Source organism: Monodon monoceros, unplaced genomic scaffold (assembly GCF_005190385.1).
Source record: "Monodon monoceros isolate NGI ecotype Baffin Bay Population unplaced genomic scaffold, NGI_Narwhal_1 Super_Scaffold_16, whole genome shotgun sequence".
Lineage (NCBI taxonomy): Eukaryota > Metazoa > Chordata > Mammalia > Artiodactyla > Monodontidae > Monodon > Monodon monoceros.
The window spans coordinates 34,083,401-34,099,738 of NW_021703772.1; the positions used below are offsets into that span (position 1 = coordinate 34,083,401).

The window sequence follows — 16,338 nt, forward strand, 5'->3', positions numbered from 1 at the left end:
TGAACAAGATAAATTCAGTGGGTAACCCATAAAACATGTTACATAAAATCAACAGACTTAGAAAGGTGAAAGAATCTATCACCTAGGGCAACAGGCTTATAAATTGAAGACATATCAGAGTTCTAGAACAAATTCCTAAAAGTCTAAGCTAATTGCTTCATAAACAAGTCACAAAATCTTCAGAATCTATGGTAAAATAAACTTTGAAGTTTGAAGTTAAAAGAAGAGTTTTTTTATGAACCAAGGTAGTGTGTTAAAGAAATGCAGTATTTTGAGACAAACTTCTGGAGTGCTAATCTGAATTGGAAAGGACTAACGTCTCTTTCAACTCATAGCTGATTCAGGTGACAGTCTTTCAATAGTTCCTTCACATTTTTAGAGCCCCTTCATAAATTAAGATTTTCAAGATATAGCTTAATAAATTTCTATTTAAACCCTGACAATGACAGGATGCTAAATCATTTCCCCAAAGGTCAGGGTGGAAGAAAGGTAGGGGGGATGGGGAATTTAATTTTATCTACCAATGAAAAGCAGTGTTTGTTGATGGTAAGAGAATTAGGAATAGGAAACTAGGATATAGGAAGAAGAGCTTGGATTTTACCGTAAGAAATATCTAGGTTCAAATCCAGATTCTTCCACTACCATGGTCACATAACTTTGGGCAATTTACATCTGACTTTCAGTTTTCTCATCGCAAAATGAGTATACTATCATCTGTTTCAAAGAACTTTAAAGGGTTTGGAACATAATAGTCACTTGCTAAATGGTTAAGTATTATCTTTATTCACCTATACAAGTATATAATAGGATAAATATGAGAAGCAGAATTGTTGGATCAAAGTATATGAGCATATTTACTTTTGATAGATACTACCAGATTATCTTTTAAACCAGATTTACTTATTTGCATTTGCACCCAAAATGTAGGAAAATATCCATTATCTCACAGCCTGGTCATTTTTGTTTTTGTTAATTTGATGCACAAAAATGATATTCTATTGATTTGCATTTTCCTGAGAATTAATGAGTGAACAGTTTTCATGTGTTTATTATCCATTTGTATTTCTGTTATTTGTTTATAATCTCTACTCATATTTACAAATTGGGTTGTGTGTTTATTTATGTGTGAAAATGCTTTATGTATTTTGAATAAAAATGCTTTGTTGGGGCTTCCCTGGTGGCGCAGTGGTTGAGAGTCCGCCTGCCGATGCAGGGGACACGGCTTCGTGCCCCGGTCTGGGAGGATCCCACATGCCGCAGAGCGGCTGGGCCCGTGAGCCATGGCCGCTGAGCCTGCGCGTCTGGAGCCAGTGCTCCGCAACGGGAGAGGCCACGGCAGTGAGAGGCCCGCGTACCGCAAAAAAAAAAAAAAAAAAAAAGCTTTGTTATCTATGCTGTTTGTTATCTGCATTTTTTTTTTTTTTTACTTCTTCGGTGTCCTTATAGAAATTTGAACTGTTTATGTGGTCAAATCGGGCCGCTTTTCCTTTGCGGCTGTTAGTTTATATCTTGTTTAGATTATCCTTCCCCTCTCCAAGATTATGTCAGCATTCTCCTAGCTGATTTTCTATGTATACTTTTTTAAAATATATGTATACTTTTTCTATGTATACTTTTTTTAAATATAAAAAAGGACTATGTGTACTTTTTTATATTTAAATATTTAATCCATCTATACTTAATTTTTTTGGTATGAGGTAAAGATCTATTGATAATTTTGCTGAAGTGGATAGATGATTACCTCAACGCTATTTATTAATTGTTCACATAGTTAACATGTTTTTGTCTGTCAGTATCCCTTCTTGAGGATAATATCCTCAATCCTTGGTGTAGTTGCCAAACTTGACCCTCTGCCTCTGTGGCAACAAGGATGACCATGTAGTTTGACATAAAAATATTCAGAGGGACTTTCCTGGTTGTCCAGTGGTTAAGACTCCACGCTTCCGCTGCAGGGGGCACGGGTTCAATCCCTGGTTGGGGAACTAAGATCCCGCATGGTTCAGGGCAAAGCCAAAAAAATAATAAAAATTTACTTTAATTTAAAAAGATAAAAATATTAAGACAAGTCTATATAATGTTGATTTCATAAGGAATATGTTAAAAATAAACTTAAATAATAGAATGAGTATGAAAGAAAAGCGTGAAAAGTCAATACTTTTTTTAATAATAGAATTTAGTGTATGAAATCAACATTGTATGGAATTCCCACTTAAAGGACAAATTAAGCACAGTTTTGGCATTAATATCTCACCTCTTTTAAAGAAGACATACAGATGGCCAGTAGACACATGAAAAGATGCTCAACGTCACTAATTATTAGAGAAATGCAAATCAAAACTGCAGTAAGGTACCACCCTACACCGGTCAGAATGGCCATCATTAGAAAGTCTACAAATGGGCTTCCCTGGTGGCACAGTGGTTGACAGTCCGCCTGCCGATGCAGGGGACACGGGTTCGTGCCCCTGTCCGGGAAGATCCCACATGCCGCGGAGCGGCTGGGCCCGTGAGCCATAGCCGCTGAGCCTGCGCGTCCGGAGCCTGTGCTCCGCAACGGGAGAGGCCACAACAGTGAGAGGCCCGCGTACCGCAAAAAAAAAAAAAAAAAAAGTACCTGTCAGCTCAGTCTGCCTCTGTTTTAAGATATTCTCTCAGAAGCTTCTCCCGACAAGTTCCAATTATATGTAGTTGGCCAGAACCTTGTCACATGGCCACTCCTGTCTTTTAAAGGAGGCTGGAAGATGCAGCTTTTTGAGTAAGGGTTTTTGCCCCTAAAAAAATTGAGGTTCTTGAGATAATATGTATTTTGGGAAAGTAACTCTCATTCTCTGTCACAGGGAGCAAGAGACTAGTTAAGAGACTATTGTTGGGAAGATGATGGTCGCTTGTGCTACAGTGGTAGTAGGTGGTGGTCGGATGTGATTGGATACTTGATATATTTTGAAGCCAGTAGCCACAGAACTTAATGCTGGGTTATATATGAAAAGAAGAAGGTGGAGAGATAGGGTGACACAGGTTTCTGGTCTAATAATTCAGTAGATAGCATCATTACCTGAGATGAGGAAAAACAGAGAAAAGCCAAGGTTTTGTGGGTTTTTTGAGGGGGAGGGGAGCAGGGTGGTAATCTAGAATCTATTATGTATACATTAAATTTGACAAGCCTATTATATAGCTAAGTGGAAATCAATAATACCCTTTTAGATATTTCTGAGGATACTATTTAGAATCTTTTCCAAGGGTCATCCTCCCCCTACATTCCTCAGAAATAGCTCTATTTACTCTGGGGTTAGTTCTGTTTATTCTTATTGATCGTTCACTTACATGTACTGATTTTCCTCATATCTGATGAGCTTTGTTGGCTCACTTTATATTTGTGAATGAAGGAATATGTTGGTTGTATAGGTATTCTCTGTGTGACAGGCCAGCTTCCCTGGAGGGTATATGGGGATGGAAGAGGGCAGGCAGGATGGCTGGAGACCCTACAGCATTTCCAAAGAACCAGTGTATTTCTCTCCTGAATAGAACTTTCTTTCCTTCCTTTTTATCCCCCTTCAGTTATCTGATGTGAAAATGTGAGTGGCTGTAAGCTCTGCTCTGCTGCTCTGCTGCTCTTCCAAGGCTCAAAACTCATACAGGGTCCCCACCTAGGCAGATTGCACACTTTCTCAGAGAGCAGTTTTGGTCTTGCTTGTTTTGTTGTTGTTTGTTTTGGTGTTTGGTGAGTGATTGGGGAAAGACAATGCTGCCAGCAATGTATGTTGTGTTTGCACTGAGAAAGAGAACAGTGATAAAGAAGGGTCCAAGTGATCCAGCTGTTCCAAATGCAGCTTTTTAATTAATACTATGACAATTGCACCATCCTCTGATTCTCTTTGTATATGTTGACCTTGAATTTATTGCTTCTCAGGCCTACCTGATTTCTGTTATTTAAAGCTCTGGTTTTCTTTCTTTCCTTTTTATTAATTAATTAATTAATTTTTGGCTGAGTTGGGTCTTTGTTGCTGCGCTCTGGCTTTCTCTAGTTGTGGCGAGTGGGGCTACGCTTCGTTGCAGTGCCGGGCTTCTCATTGCGGTGGCTTCTCTTGTTGCAGAGCATGGACTCTAGATGCGCAGGCTTCAGTAGTTGTGGCACGCGGGCTCTAGAGCACAGGCTCAGTAGTTGTGGCACCCGGGCTTAGTTGCTCTGCAGCATGTGGGATCTTCCCGGAGCAGGACTCGAACCCGTGTCCCCTGCATTGGCAGGCGGATTCTTAACCACTGTACCACCAGGGAAGTCCCAAAGCTCTGGTTTTCTTGATGGGGGTTTTCCATTAAGTCAATCCATCTGCTTTCCTATTTTCCAAACTTTCTCAACTTTCTGGATCTTGGTGTGTTACCTTACTGATTTCTAGTATTCCAATGGGATTTGTTAACCAAAATTTCAGAAATGGAGACCTGATTGAAATAGAAGGTGTTTATTTGAGGTCTGTTAGGACTGCAGCCTGGGAGACACATATTCAAGCACTTGAATTGTGTTCCACTGGACTACAAAATGGGGGAGACTTATAAAGGCAAAAACTGCAAGGTTACATTTAGTTACATGAGTTGTTTATCAGGAATTATGATTGGAGCAGCCAAGAAGTAAGGGTGCTTGTTAAGTAAGGATTGGTTGGGGTCTGAAATGGTTGCATAATTACAAGGGGAGACCTTAAGACCGTAAGTTTGCAGCTGGCAGGTATTGTTCTGAATACTGCTGGTGGTGTCCTTGGGTCTGGTACAGTTCTGAGAAAGTTCAGGTTTTCGGTGGTGCAGTGACCACTGAATGATACCAGATCTTATCTGAGACAAGATCCTCAGTGGCCACCTGACTCTGTTTTTGTATGCCTGAACCATGATTACTCCATTATAATTTCAATTTGTCATCAGATTTTTCTTTTGAAAATATTATTTTCTGTTAATTTACTGGAACTTTGGGAAGTAGGAGAAGGTAAACACACATGTTCAGTCTACCATCTTGAAGCTCCTGTATTGGCTTCTTTTTTTTGTCCTTTTCTAGCATCCTGATCACTTCCCTCTCATATAACTATCCTGGATTTTTTAACTAACAAAAGTATTGTATGTTTATCTAATCAATAACACAGAGTTAAACAGAGTAAAAGTTAATTGCGTCCTCTTTCCTCTCCTCCAGAGTTACTCCCTTGAGAAAACAATGTTAACATTCTGTATCTTTTCATATATTTTTCCATGCTTATATTGGGGGGGGTTATTTATTTGTTTTGTGTGTTTTACAAAAATTAGATCATATTTCTTCCTCTACTTTTTATTCCACTTCCTTGTCATACATATTTCTTTTAATTTTAATTTTCTACTAAATTCATTTAGGCAATAAACTTTCAAATGTTAGAATTTAAACTGTTTTTAAGGGAGATTTTGGAAAATTCAGGCAAAGAAAAACAAAATGAGCAAAGGAACAGGTGTGGAAAAGTACGAGATATATTTTTAGAATTCAGAGTTAGACACATTTTCCTGGAGAGAAACTATAGTGGGGAATACTGAGATACTTGCAGAAATTATTTAGAGTCAGTGTGTGAGGGCAATGAATAACACAACGTAGGAAGCTGCTGAAGATTTAAGAATAAAGTCATGTTATTAACTGCTTAATATTAATGAACACTTAAACCAAAAGTATTTCTTATGAAAGCGTCATTCATTGAATTATTTGAACTAACTTGATATATAATGAACCCCCTACAAACTAAAGGAGAAAATGTGTAGGAAAGCGGTTTATAGTACTAAGTGTTCTGCAAAGAGATGGTATCAAGTTTTCTCTAAACATTATGATGTTTTCAAAGCACCATTGTCTTTCACTGAAGTCTTGATTGTGTGGTAGTAGGAGCATCAGATGAAAATTTAGGATGCCTAGGATTTAGGCTACTAATCATCTGGTAATTTAGGGCAATAATTTCAACTGCAGATTTTTGTGTAAAACAAAGAGTAGGACTTTATTATCTCTAAAGTGTCATCCATCTCTAAAATGTCAGTGGTTCTGTGATTCTATAATTGTTCCTGTACACCTTGATTTAGTACGAAGTGTTTCCTTAGGCAGTAAGTACCCATTTAACAATTACAGCTTGCGAGTCATTGAAAATGCTATCTCAGTGTAATATCAGATGCTATTTATTATCTAAAGCATTTCACAACCTTCTAGAATTAGATTACATTTGTTCTAACAGTTCTGTTTTCCAATTTTGTTTCTGCTTAAAGTTGCTGAGCATTATTTTGATTTTACACATTCAATAGGGTGAATATTATGGTGTCAGGGAAGCTAAGATTATATATATTTCTGATATAAATTTCTTTTGATTATATGCAAATTATGGTAGTTATGAGAAAAATACTTATTTAGTTTTTAACATGTTTAATATCTTTAATAACTATTGAAGGAATAAAATTATTTTGGGAAATATCCTTTCATTACAAGCAGTCTAAAATTAAAACTTCTCTTTTTATAAGGTGGCTTTTTCACCAAAAGAATACATTTCACCATCTTTCAAACCAGAATATATAGAATTCAAGCCAAAATATCAGGTACTGTTTTCTTATCCCAATATCAGCTATACTTAAATACTAGGTTTCTGTAATACTTTATGTAATTCAGTGGTTCCAAAGCCAGACTACCCAGTAGAAACACTCACCCATCTTTACAAAAATACATATTCCCAGGTCCCACCTCTGACCTAATGAATCTCAGTTTGGAAATGGAGCCTGGGAATCTGTATTTCTCAAAAAACAAAACAAAACAAAAAAACAGGGATTCTTATGCTGTCACCTGGGTATCAATTAGCATTTGAAAACCATATGAACTAAAACAAATACTAGGCTGATTATTTCACATTTTGCTTTTTTTAATTGGATAATAGAGAAGTTGTATGAACAAAGAGTTTGAATAAGAGACTTCATTTTCTAGGCTATTTCAATAATAGAATAGCCTGATCCCAGAGCTTACAAAACTGCCTATGGCTATTACACTGACATTTCACTGTAACTGAGAATTTTTTGTACTGTTCTCTACCATTTCTGAGGCATATATAATATTTATCAAAAAGCAAGTTTCTACTGTAACATGCTAAGGACTAGGTGGAACTCATCATCATTGTTAAAACTCTCAGGTTTAAAGGCAGATGATCTGTGTTCCCAAGTCACTCTTTAGAGAATATTTATGATACTTTTAATGGAATATCTACTACTTGCTTTGCATTTAAAAAAAAATTACCCACATTGCTACTAAAATATTTATATGGATAGGACTTAGATCTTGATGTTAGCCTTTGTCTAAGCAAATGGAGCTAACACTGGAAATCGAGTTCTTAAACAAACTATTGATGAGTGCCTTTTAAGTGTTTAAAAATATTCCAGGTAGCAAAAAGCTCTTGAACACAACATAGTATCAGAATTAGGAATTTGAAAAATTTGCATTAAAATTCTCATTATTATTCCAATTTCAAATATTTTAAAATAATTAAAGTTGGTTTTCTCTTTGTAGAAGTCAGGAAGATGAATAGATAAATTGGCAGATTGCTCAAAGAGAATTAACTAAAAATTTTATTATAAATTTAAAACAAATGCGTCTGAATTTCTTACCTTTTTTTTTTAATATTACAGTTCCAGAAATTCAACATCAAGAACGGTTTTGATCCTTTTCTAAGGAATATAAACAACAAAATGTCAGTCAGAAAAAGGAAAGACCAAGATATGTTCAAATGTAGAAATATTTTCAGTGCCGAGGTTATAGAGCATGAAGACCAAGATCCTCCTTACCCAACACATTCAAAAACTGCAAGCCCTGCTAATAAAACCTGGCCCCATAATCTTGATATCATCACAATAAAGGGTTTAGACACTAAGAATAAGTTAGCCAGTGATCCTGGTATCACCGCACTAAAGACTTCAGACCTTAAGAATAAGTTAGTCCATGATCCGGGTATCATCACAATAAAGACTTTAGACACTAAGAATAATTTAGCCCATCATCCTAGTATCACCACAATAAAGACTTTAGACACTAAGAATAAGTTACAGGAAAGGCTACCAAATGTATCTTTACCAAACTTTGAGGGAGAATCATCAATGACTGGAAAAGTCAATGTAAATAAATGTTGCCTCTCAAAATCATTAAGTCTTACTTCCCACATAGAAAATTTAAAACAATCAATGGCGCTCAAGTTAATTTTAAGTAAAAATCTGCAAGACCTTTCAAATAGATTATTTTCTACACCTGAAGTTTCTATGGACACCGAAGCAAGAAAGAAAAGTCATAGTTCTCCACTTCTGGCTCTTCATGATGAACAACCAAGTAGTTTGGAAGGCGAAGTATTTGAAAAAATTCAAGATTTAAATAGCTGGCTTTCAGAAGGAGACATTTTAAATTCAAAGTCTCTTTTAAATGAAATAATTAAAGATATTCCCACAGATTCACTTTCAGAAGGTGGACCAGGAAATTCTCCAGAGGTAGAAAAGGAACCTGTCTCTGAAAAACACTTAGAGGCTGGTGAGATAGATTTTCCAATTAAAAAAAAGAGTAGTTTCAAAAAGAAACATTTAAAAAGTGAAGTATCTAGCTCCAAACCAGATTTGAATAGCCTTGTATATGATTATGTTATAAAGCAAATATTTACTGCACCGATCTTCTCAGAGCTGGGGAGAGGAGTGAAAGAATCGAGTGAGACACAGATAAACTCGCAGAGTCAATTACCCACAGCTTGGGAGAGTTCGCCTTCCAATGTTCTAATTCACTATGAAGAAAACAATAATGAAATAGAATTTCCGCCGGCCAAATCTGTTATAAGCCAGATAATACAAGCATTTCCTGTAGATACTCTTTTAGAATCGGGGATAATCAAAGTGATAGAATTAGATAAAGAATATCAGAAGGGTTTTTTGCTGTATACAGAGACAGCTTTTGCTGAAGAAAAGCCAAAGTATTCCACAGAGTATTATTCAGATATCAGAAGCAAAACAGAACCTCTTTCAGAGCAAAATACACCCATCATTCACAAAGAAACCACTTCTTTTAATGGAGTTGAATTCACAGACAAAGGCCAAAATAGATCCCCACAAGATTCAAAATATCAGTCGACACCAGATAAAAAAACAGATTTGCCAAGCAATGGTCAGAGGCTTGATAGAGAAGAAAATGATCTAAGTTCTACTTTAGAAAATTTAAGTAACACACTAATGGGTAAACTTAATAACTCTGATGTAATAATGTTAAAATCCCTTTTGAAAAACATATTTAATGTTTTTTTCAAATATAGTCAGTCTAAAAGCAGACAACCAGAAAAAGAATTAGAAAGACTAATTGAACATCCTTTTCCAAGTCAGACAGAAGACCTTGAAGAAATCGAAGAGAATTTTGATAAAGTAGACAAATTGGGGAGAAAACCTATTTTGAATCCAAAGCTGCATGTATTTCTAGAAGAACTCTCAGAGTCAGAAATAAAAAATTTTAAATCTGAATTAAGTAAACATATCCAGCATTACCTTGTAGAAAGGCTTTCAGAATCAGGATATATCACCAAAGAGGACTTACCAGAAATCTATCAAAATCTGTATTTGATGAATGAGAAAGTAGAACCAAAAGGGCAAAATATTTTTCTGGAGAAATATTCAGAAACTGTAAAAGAAATCATGTCTTTTATAAATAATTTTAATCATCATTTCATAGATAAACATTTGGAAATAAAGCTAAGATCTTTTTTAAATGAAATTCTCCAAAACTATTTCCTAAAAAACCTTTCAGACAACAGTTTATTTAAAGACGCAGAACCTGAGCCTATACACTCAAATGTATCTTCTCTAAGAGCTAAAAGTGCCTCAATATCTTTTCATGAGTTAGGACAAGATATTTCAAGAGGGAGTTTTGGTAGTAGGCTTGAAATAAACATGAAATACCCCCTAAGTAAATCTCTACAAAACTATCTTATAGCTTTATCAGAAAATGAACTCTTAGATCTAAAAGCTGATTTAAGCAAACACCTCCAGAGCCTTTTTATAGAAAAACTGTCAAAATCAGGACTAATCACAGAAAGGCAATTAGAGGGGATAAGCCAGCATATAAATTTGGTTAATTCTACTTTCACACCATTAAAATGTATAAAGCCAGATTTGTCTTTAAGAGATGAAAATCAGTTTGTGGAGGACCATTCAGAAAAGCAAAATAAATATTCAAAAATTGCTCAGAAAACCACTTTACAAAAGGTTTCTGAAGATAGACTTGTAGAAACAGAGTTGACCAAAAAGGAAGAAAAGGAACATTTTTCCTTAGAGAATATTAAAGAAAGTCCATCACTAATTCAGGAACAGAAAAGATACTATCCTAAGGAAGCGAAAATACTCAGTTTAATTAAAGTACAACCTTGTTCCAACAAAAATACCCAGGCAATTCCAGTAAATAAGTCATCAGAAAGACTTACAGATACAATGCCTAAGAAACAAAGGAAAGAACACGGTTTCATGCAGTTTCCTCAAGCAGAGAACTGTGATTTTAAAACAGAGATACAAGACCCACATAGTTGGAGTGGTAAATCAAAAATAACTCAATCAAATGCTTGCTTTGAAAAGACACTGAAAATGAAGTCCCTTGACAAAAAGGAGCACAATAACACCTATAAATTGATAGTACAGGAAAATCCTGAAGCAGTGCTGTCACCGTATCCAAGAATTCCTAATTGCAAGATGCCAAATGAAGATGAGGAATATGTAAACAAACTCACTTTTCCTTCCAGGCAAAGTAATACTCTAACTCGCCTCAATGCAGAGGCTGGAGAGAAATCAAAATTAGAAGACTAGTATCGTCAGAGATGGAAAGGAAATAATAATAATTATAGAAAACAACATTTAGTAACATTTGCACATTACAAAGAAGAAATACAAACTCTTTATATAAAACCAAACAAACTCTTTATATAAAACCAAACAAAAGGTCCCTGAATCACAACAGCTTAAATATAAAGTTTTGATAGCTGAGAAAAACTCAAAACCATCCCTCTTCCCAGAAGTACTAAAGAGAGAAAATCTAAAGCCCAAGGTTCAAAAAGAAAGAGACCATGTCGGCAAACAAAAAAAGTCATTTAACAAGATAGTATATTACCAACCACACTGCCCACCACAGGAATTCTTCTAAGAAAATCTGTTCCAAGGGCATTGCTTCATTGGACTGCAAGAAGAACTATACACGTAATAATGTTTTTCTAAGTCTTTTATTTCTGTATTTGGCAAAGTTCTGTAGATAATCTAGAGTCTATGTGTCTGCATGCAAGTATGTATGTAACCTTAACTGCCCCAAGATAAACAGACCTCCAAATTTTAAAAATTCTTCTGACATTCAGATATCACCTCACCTCATTCAAAGGCAATCAGAAAATCAAGGGAATGTTAACACACTTAGTGCCTTTATGTAAAATAAAGGGGACCCCCCTCTAGATCACGAATTAGAAAAAAAGCATTCTTTCCTCCAGGCCGACTCTACCGGCTGACACAGCCTGGACAGGGTACACAGCTCTTTCTACGGAAGACTGGCTATTTCAGCCCTGACTGACCCCTCAGCCAGGGGCTGTTGTGCAGGCACAACCTGTAAAACCATTGGCAGTGGCTGTATACTACAGAAAGGCTGGGATTGTCTTTTCATGCAGATATAAGTATAAATATATAGTCTTTTTGCAGATTGCTGAATTATCTTTGTTTCAGTAAAACAAACTAAGTTCATATTATGTGCCAGTTATTCTGCTAAGCCTTAGAGATATGCAAAATTTACAATCTCTTGAATTATGAATTGTAAAATTTTAATTTAGCTTCTACTCTTTTCTCTCTCATCACCACCCCTCTGCCATCTGCTGAGAAACATGGAAATTCATATCTATTTTTAATATTAACATAAAACAATTAGGAAGGTAAATCTGCTACTAGATGTTATATAAACCATTCAAAAGCAAAGTTAAAATCTCTAGGAATGGAAGGGGCTTATTTTAATTTTCTGAAACACTGTTCTTCTCTATTAGCATATATAGATAGGCATGACCCACAGTTGGGAAAACGCACAAATTCTAAAATGAAATTATATTGATAATTTGATGTGCATAACTATCTTTGAATGAGAAAATAGATCTAATTTCAGAATAGTTGCTTTGAATTTGTTTTCCACAGCAAAGCAAATGATTACCTCTAGTAAATAGTAAAGCAAACATGTAGCAGGGTAAATATTATCAACATACTCTCAACTTTGTATTTCTCTTTTCTAAATTCAATAATTTAATAATGAGTGTGTGTGTGTGTGTGTGTGTGTGTACAGACAAGGAAAAGGAAGTAAAAGATGGGTTCATAGTTTTTGAAAAGCAAAGACTTTCTGAAGTTCCCTCAGATAAGTGGAATCTTTATTATCACTTTTCCAAACAAAATAAGAGATTGTGTTTATGTTATATGGTATGGGATCATATAGGATCTCAGAACCTTTATCCTAAGAATGGATAAGGGAGATAGTTATATTTACTTCCCTCTGTCAAACCAACAGTACCTAAACTTTTCTCTCTAGTAAAATTGACAGCAGAGAATTTGAGAGGTAAGAGGGCATTTTTCAGATCATCAGAAAGACTCGCTCATTTGATTCTCTAAAATCCAGGAAATCTCCCAAAGCAATCAAAGTAGAAGACAGGGAAATTGAGTTGTAGGCGCTTCCAGAAAAATAACCAGTGGTGTGGGTCTCCGTGCCCTTCTGCTGTCACTCTAGTAATGTTATATCAACTGTCAAGTAAAAATTATATGTTATCAATGTAGCAGAAATTCCCTTAATAATTGCTTAATAATTCCCTTACCTAATTGCTTCCATGTATATAAGATGGAAAAGGAAGAATGTTTACTTGCAAACCCAGGCAAAAATATGGACTCTTCATACCTCCTTCTTGGTAAATCTTCTCTCTCTTGCTGCCGTAATTCTTCTTAGTCCTGCCTAAATTCCTCCTACCTGCCAGTTCTATTAATCTACTCCCACCTTCTCACCAAATCAAAGCAGGCCCATTCCCTTGGTGTGGCCATCTCTGCAAAGCATTAAGGGACAAACTGCTCAAACTGCAGAGGAAACTAGTTTACACTAATTTGAGAAATGACTAATAACTCCATACCTCTTATGGGTACTTGTAGATTATTATATTTTTTAAATAAAATATAGTCATATTGTACAAATTTGAAAAAAAAGAGAAAAGGAAAACTAAGCCCATAATCCCACCACCCTAAAACAACCATCATTTAAAAAAATTATTTTGGTGTATTTCCTTCCAGTTATTTTCCTAAATATTTTACTTGTTTAGTCTCAGAATGTACACAAAAATTTTTAATATTTTAGTATAAACATAAGCATATCCTTAGATGCTGACCTCTGTATGTGTGTGTATATAAATATTAAAGAAGGTATTTATTAACTTTTAAAGAATGAATGTTTGGATGCTTTAAAAAGTATAATATAAGAGCTTATAATTTATGTTTGGGGTTGGGGAAGAGATATTTTAGAAGAGGAGAATTATAGGAGGGCTGTCTTTGCCTAGGAGTCTGACCCCTGAGGACAGGTCCCCTAAGATTTCTGGTTTTCAGCTCATATCTTGCATACCTTTTGAAATAACAGATCCTTTGAAACAATGAGATTTTTTAAAGTATGGTTTTTAAAGTATCTGATGGCAGGCATTGAATGTAGGGTCTGAATTTGGGGACTGCCTATAAAACATTTGACTGCTCTCATTCTTTGTTGATATTACAAACTTTAGTCCTTGTAAGTCTAAAATGTACTTTTAAGAAACCTAACTCACCAACCTGATCTTTTATTTTAATATTTAGGATTGTTCGGATAGAGTTGAGGATTTACATGTAACTTCATTTAAGCATCTTGAAAAAGCAAAATCAAGAGCAAGGCTTTTAGGAAAGAGCCCAAGTGACAGCCATAATCAGTTAAAATGCTCTGCAAGACCGTATACTGCTCCAGAGGTTAACAAACAAGGAAGCTACACTGGAAAATTTACAAGTCCTCGAATGGTTTCAGCAGGCTTAGTTCATATAAATGATTCAATCCCACATTATGAAATCCATAAAATGCAGCCAAAAAAAAAATTAAGAGTATATTGAAAAACGTTTGCTCATTTGTGATATTATCCAGATGTTAAACAGTTCAGAATGATGTGTGAGGCCAATAGTCAGAATGTCATTTCTCCAATTAACAAAATGGTTTGGAGATCTGTCCTTTTGTGTGATAGAAGTCAGTAACCAAATTTCATTTTGTTTTAATTAAAATGAAAAAAACACTGTTGATGTAAATGTGTTTTGTTTATGAATCTTAGAGAACCACCTCAAAGATACATAGTCATTAGTGAAGTTTTATTTCCCAACTTTTCCCCTTTTTCACTATTCTCTGATTTTCCAAATCTTTGCTATGCCCTAAATTATCCCTGACCACCCAGTGTCAGGGTATCTATTTGCAGTTATGTATGTTCAGCCTTTTGTTATGAATATACTTTAACTCTTCAGCTCTAGATTCAACAGTATGCAATTCCCTGGGCCTATAGAACATCTATTAATTTCAATATCATCTGATATTACAACTTTTTACACTATAAAGATAATAAAAAACAAGTTTCATACTACTAATTCCTGAGGCTTCTAATACACTGAAGTGACTTTCTAGCTTACTCAAAAAACTATGAGACAGCCTCTTTAATAACATGAAACTCAGCAAGAAACTGTATAAAACAAACTGCATTAAAAATTAGCTAAATCAGCGTAGGATTTAGATTAAGAGACTTTTGATAATTGGTTCTATTCTTATCAAATACAATATTTGAATCTTGCTGAACTTTGGTTAACTCTTGGGGAGTAAGAATTTCAATTTATAGAATTTTCATCCATTTCCATTTTTCTACCATAAATCATAAAGTTTATGGAGTTTAAATAGAATTGGCTGATAGAAAACATAATTTCTGATCATTCATTTAATGCCATAATCAAGGTAGTAATTTGGGGGGGGAGACCAAGAATTTCTAGTAATTCTCAAAGTTGCCAGTACATATATCAATCAGTGTGACTGGGAAAGCACAATTACCTCTGGATCTTTCAAGTAGAAGGAACACAGGGAATTGGTTTCATGGGTGATGGAACCAAGGCTAAGAAACTAAAAGGGATGATGTGGCAATCCAGAGATTGGCAAGAGCAGAAAGTGATAGCACCCCTCAGATAGGACATCAGGAAGAAGTGGTGTGACCAGTGTCCTAAAGCCAGAATACAAAGAAGATACAGCCACTGACAGAGACACCACAAGAAACAGGGGAGTGGGACAGGGGGTGAGAAATAACTATGTTTCTTCTCTCTCATCCTGCTCTCTAATCTCCTGCTATTGCCTCGCTGGAAACCAGAGAGTGAGGGGGCATGGGAAATGTAGTTCCCAGTGAAACAGAGCAGAGGAAAAGTGGAGAAATGGATTTGAGAGCTAACAGGCAACTAACCAACAGTACTTATGGGGAAAACCATTGATCTAGCTTGCAGTAAAGGAAGGAAATATTTACTAGATGGAAATCTCAAGTCACTTTGCCTCATTAAACTCTTAACAGCAATATTGTGACATGGTCAAAAATTTCCTACCATGGAAATAAAATTAATATGCCAAACATTTTGCTAAACTACATTCTTGTGAATAAGACAGTATTCTCAAGGAGTCCACAGTCTACAGGGACATAAACACAGAAGTAGTTATAGTAGAGTTGTGTAAGTGTTGTTGGGGAAAGTACTACAGAAACTCATGGGAGGTCATTCTGGCCAAGGTGGCTATGCTACTTTGGATCCTTCAGAAAGCAGATACCAAGATGAGATTAGCCATGTACGGTAGGCAGAATAATAACCCCTCCCCCACCAACATACAAACATCCCAATCCCAGGAACCTGTGACTATGTTACCTTACATGGCATAAGAGATTTTGCAGCTATGATTAAATTAATGATCTGGAGCTGGAGAGACTATCCTGGATTGTCTGGGTGGGCCCAACATAATCAAAAGGATTTTATAAGACAGAAGCAGAAGGGTCAATTCAGAGGTGTGGTCACTGAAACAGAAGCTGAAGTAATGCTGACCCGTGAAGCAAAAGAAGGCAGGTAGCTTCTAGAAGCTGGAAGAGGCAGAAATTTCTCCTCTAGAGCCTGCAGAAGGAATGTAGCCCTGCCAAATCATTTTACAATCCTAACCTCCAGAACTGTAAGATAATAAACTTGTGGTGTTTGAAGTCATTACCACTTTGTGGTAATTTGTTACAACAGTGATAAAAAAAAAAATTGACGTAG

General features: G+C 35.7%; 1 protein-coding gene and 1 long non-coding RNA gene across 3 annotated transcripts in view; one reads left to right on the forward strand and one right to left on the reverse strand.

Annotated features, from left to right (window-relative positions):
• Positions 1-7,871, reverse strand: part of LOC114896779 — a 65,934-nt gene extending 58,063 nt beyond the window's left edge. For both annotated transcript variants that reach the window (XR_003793920.1, XR_003793919.1), the window contains exon 1: positions 7,618-7,871. This is a non-coding gene — a long non-coding RNA (uncharacterized LOC114896779). The remainder of the gene's footprint in view (positions 1-7,617) is intronic.
• Positions 1-14,817, forward strand: part of C2CD6 (C2 calcium dependent domain containing 6) — a 148,031-nt gene extending 133,214 nt beyond the window's left edge. Inside the window, 5 exon segments of the mRNA XM_029225123.1 lie at positions 6,490-6,564; positions 7,645-10,935; positions 10,937-11,108; positions 11,111-11,211; positions 13,855-14,817. Of these exon segments, the coding sequence (XP_029080956.1) occupies positions 6,490-6,564; positions 7,645-10,935; positions 10,937-11,108; positions 11,111-11,211; positions 13,855-14,139 (3,924 nt within the window). The 3' untranslated portion in view covers positions 14,140-14,817.
• Positions 14,818-16,338: the final 1,521 nt, after the last annotated feature.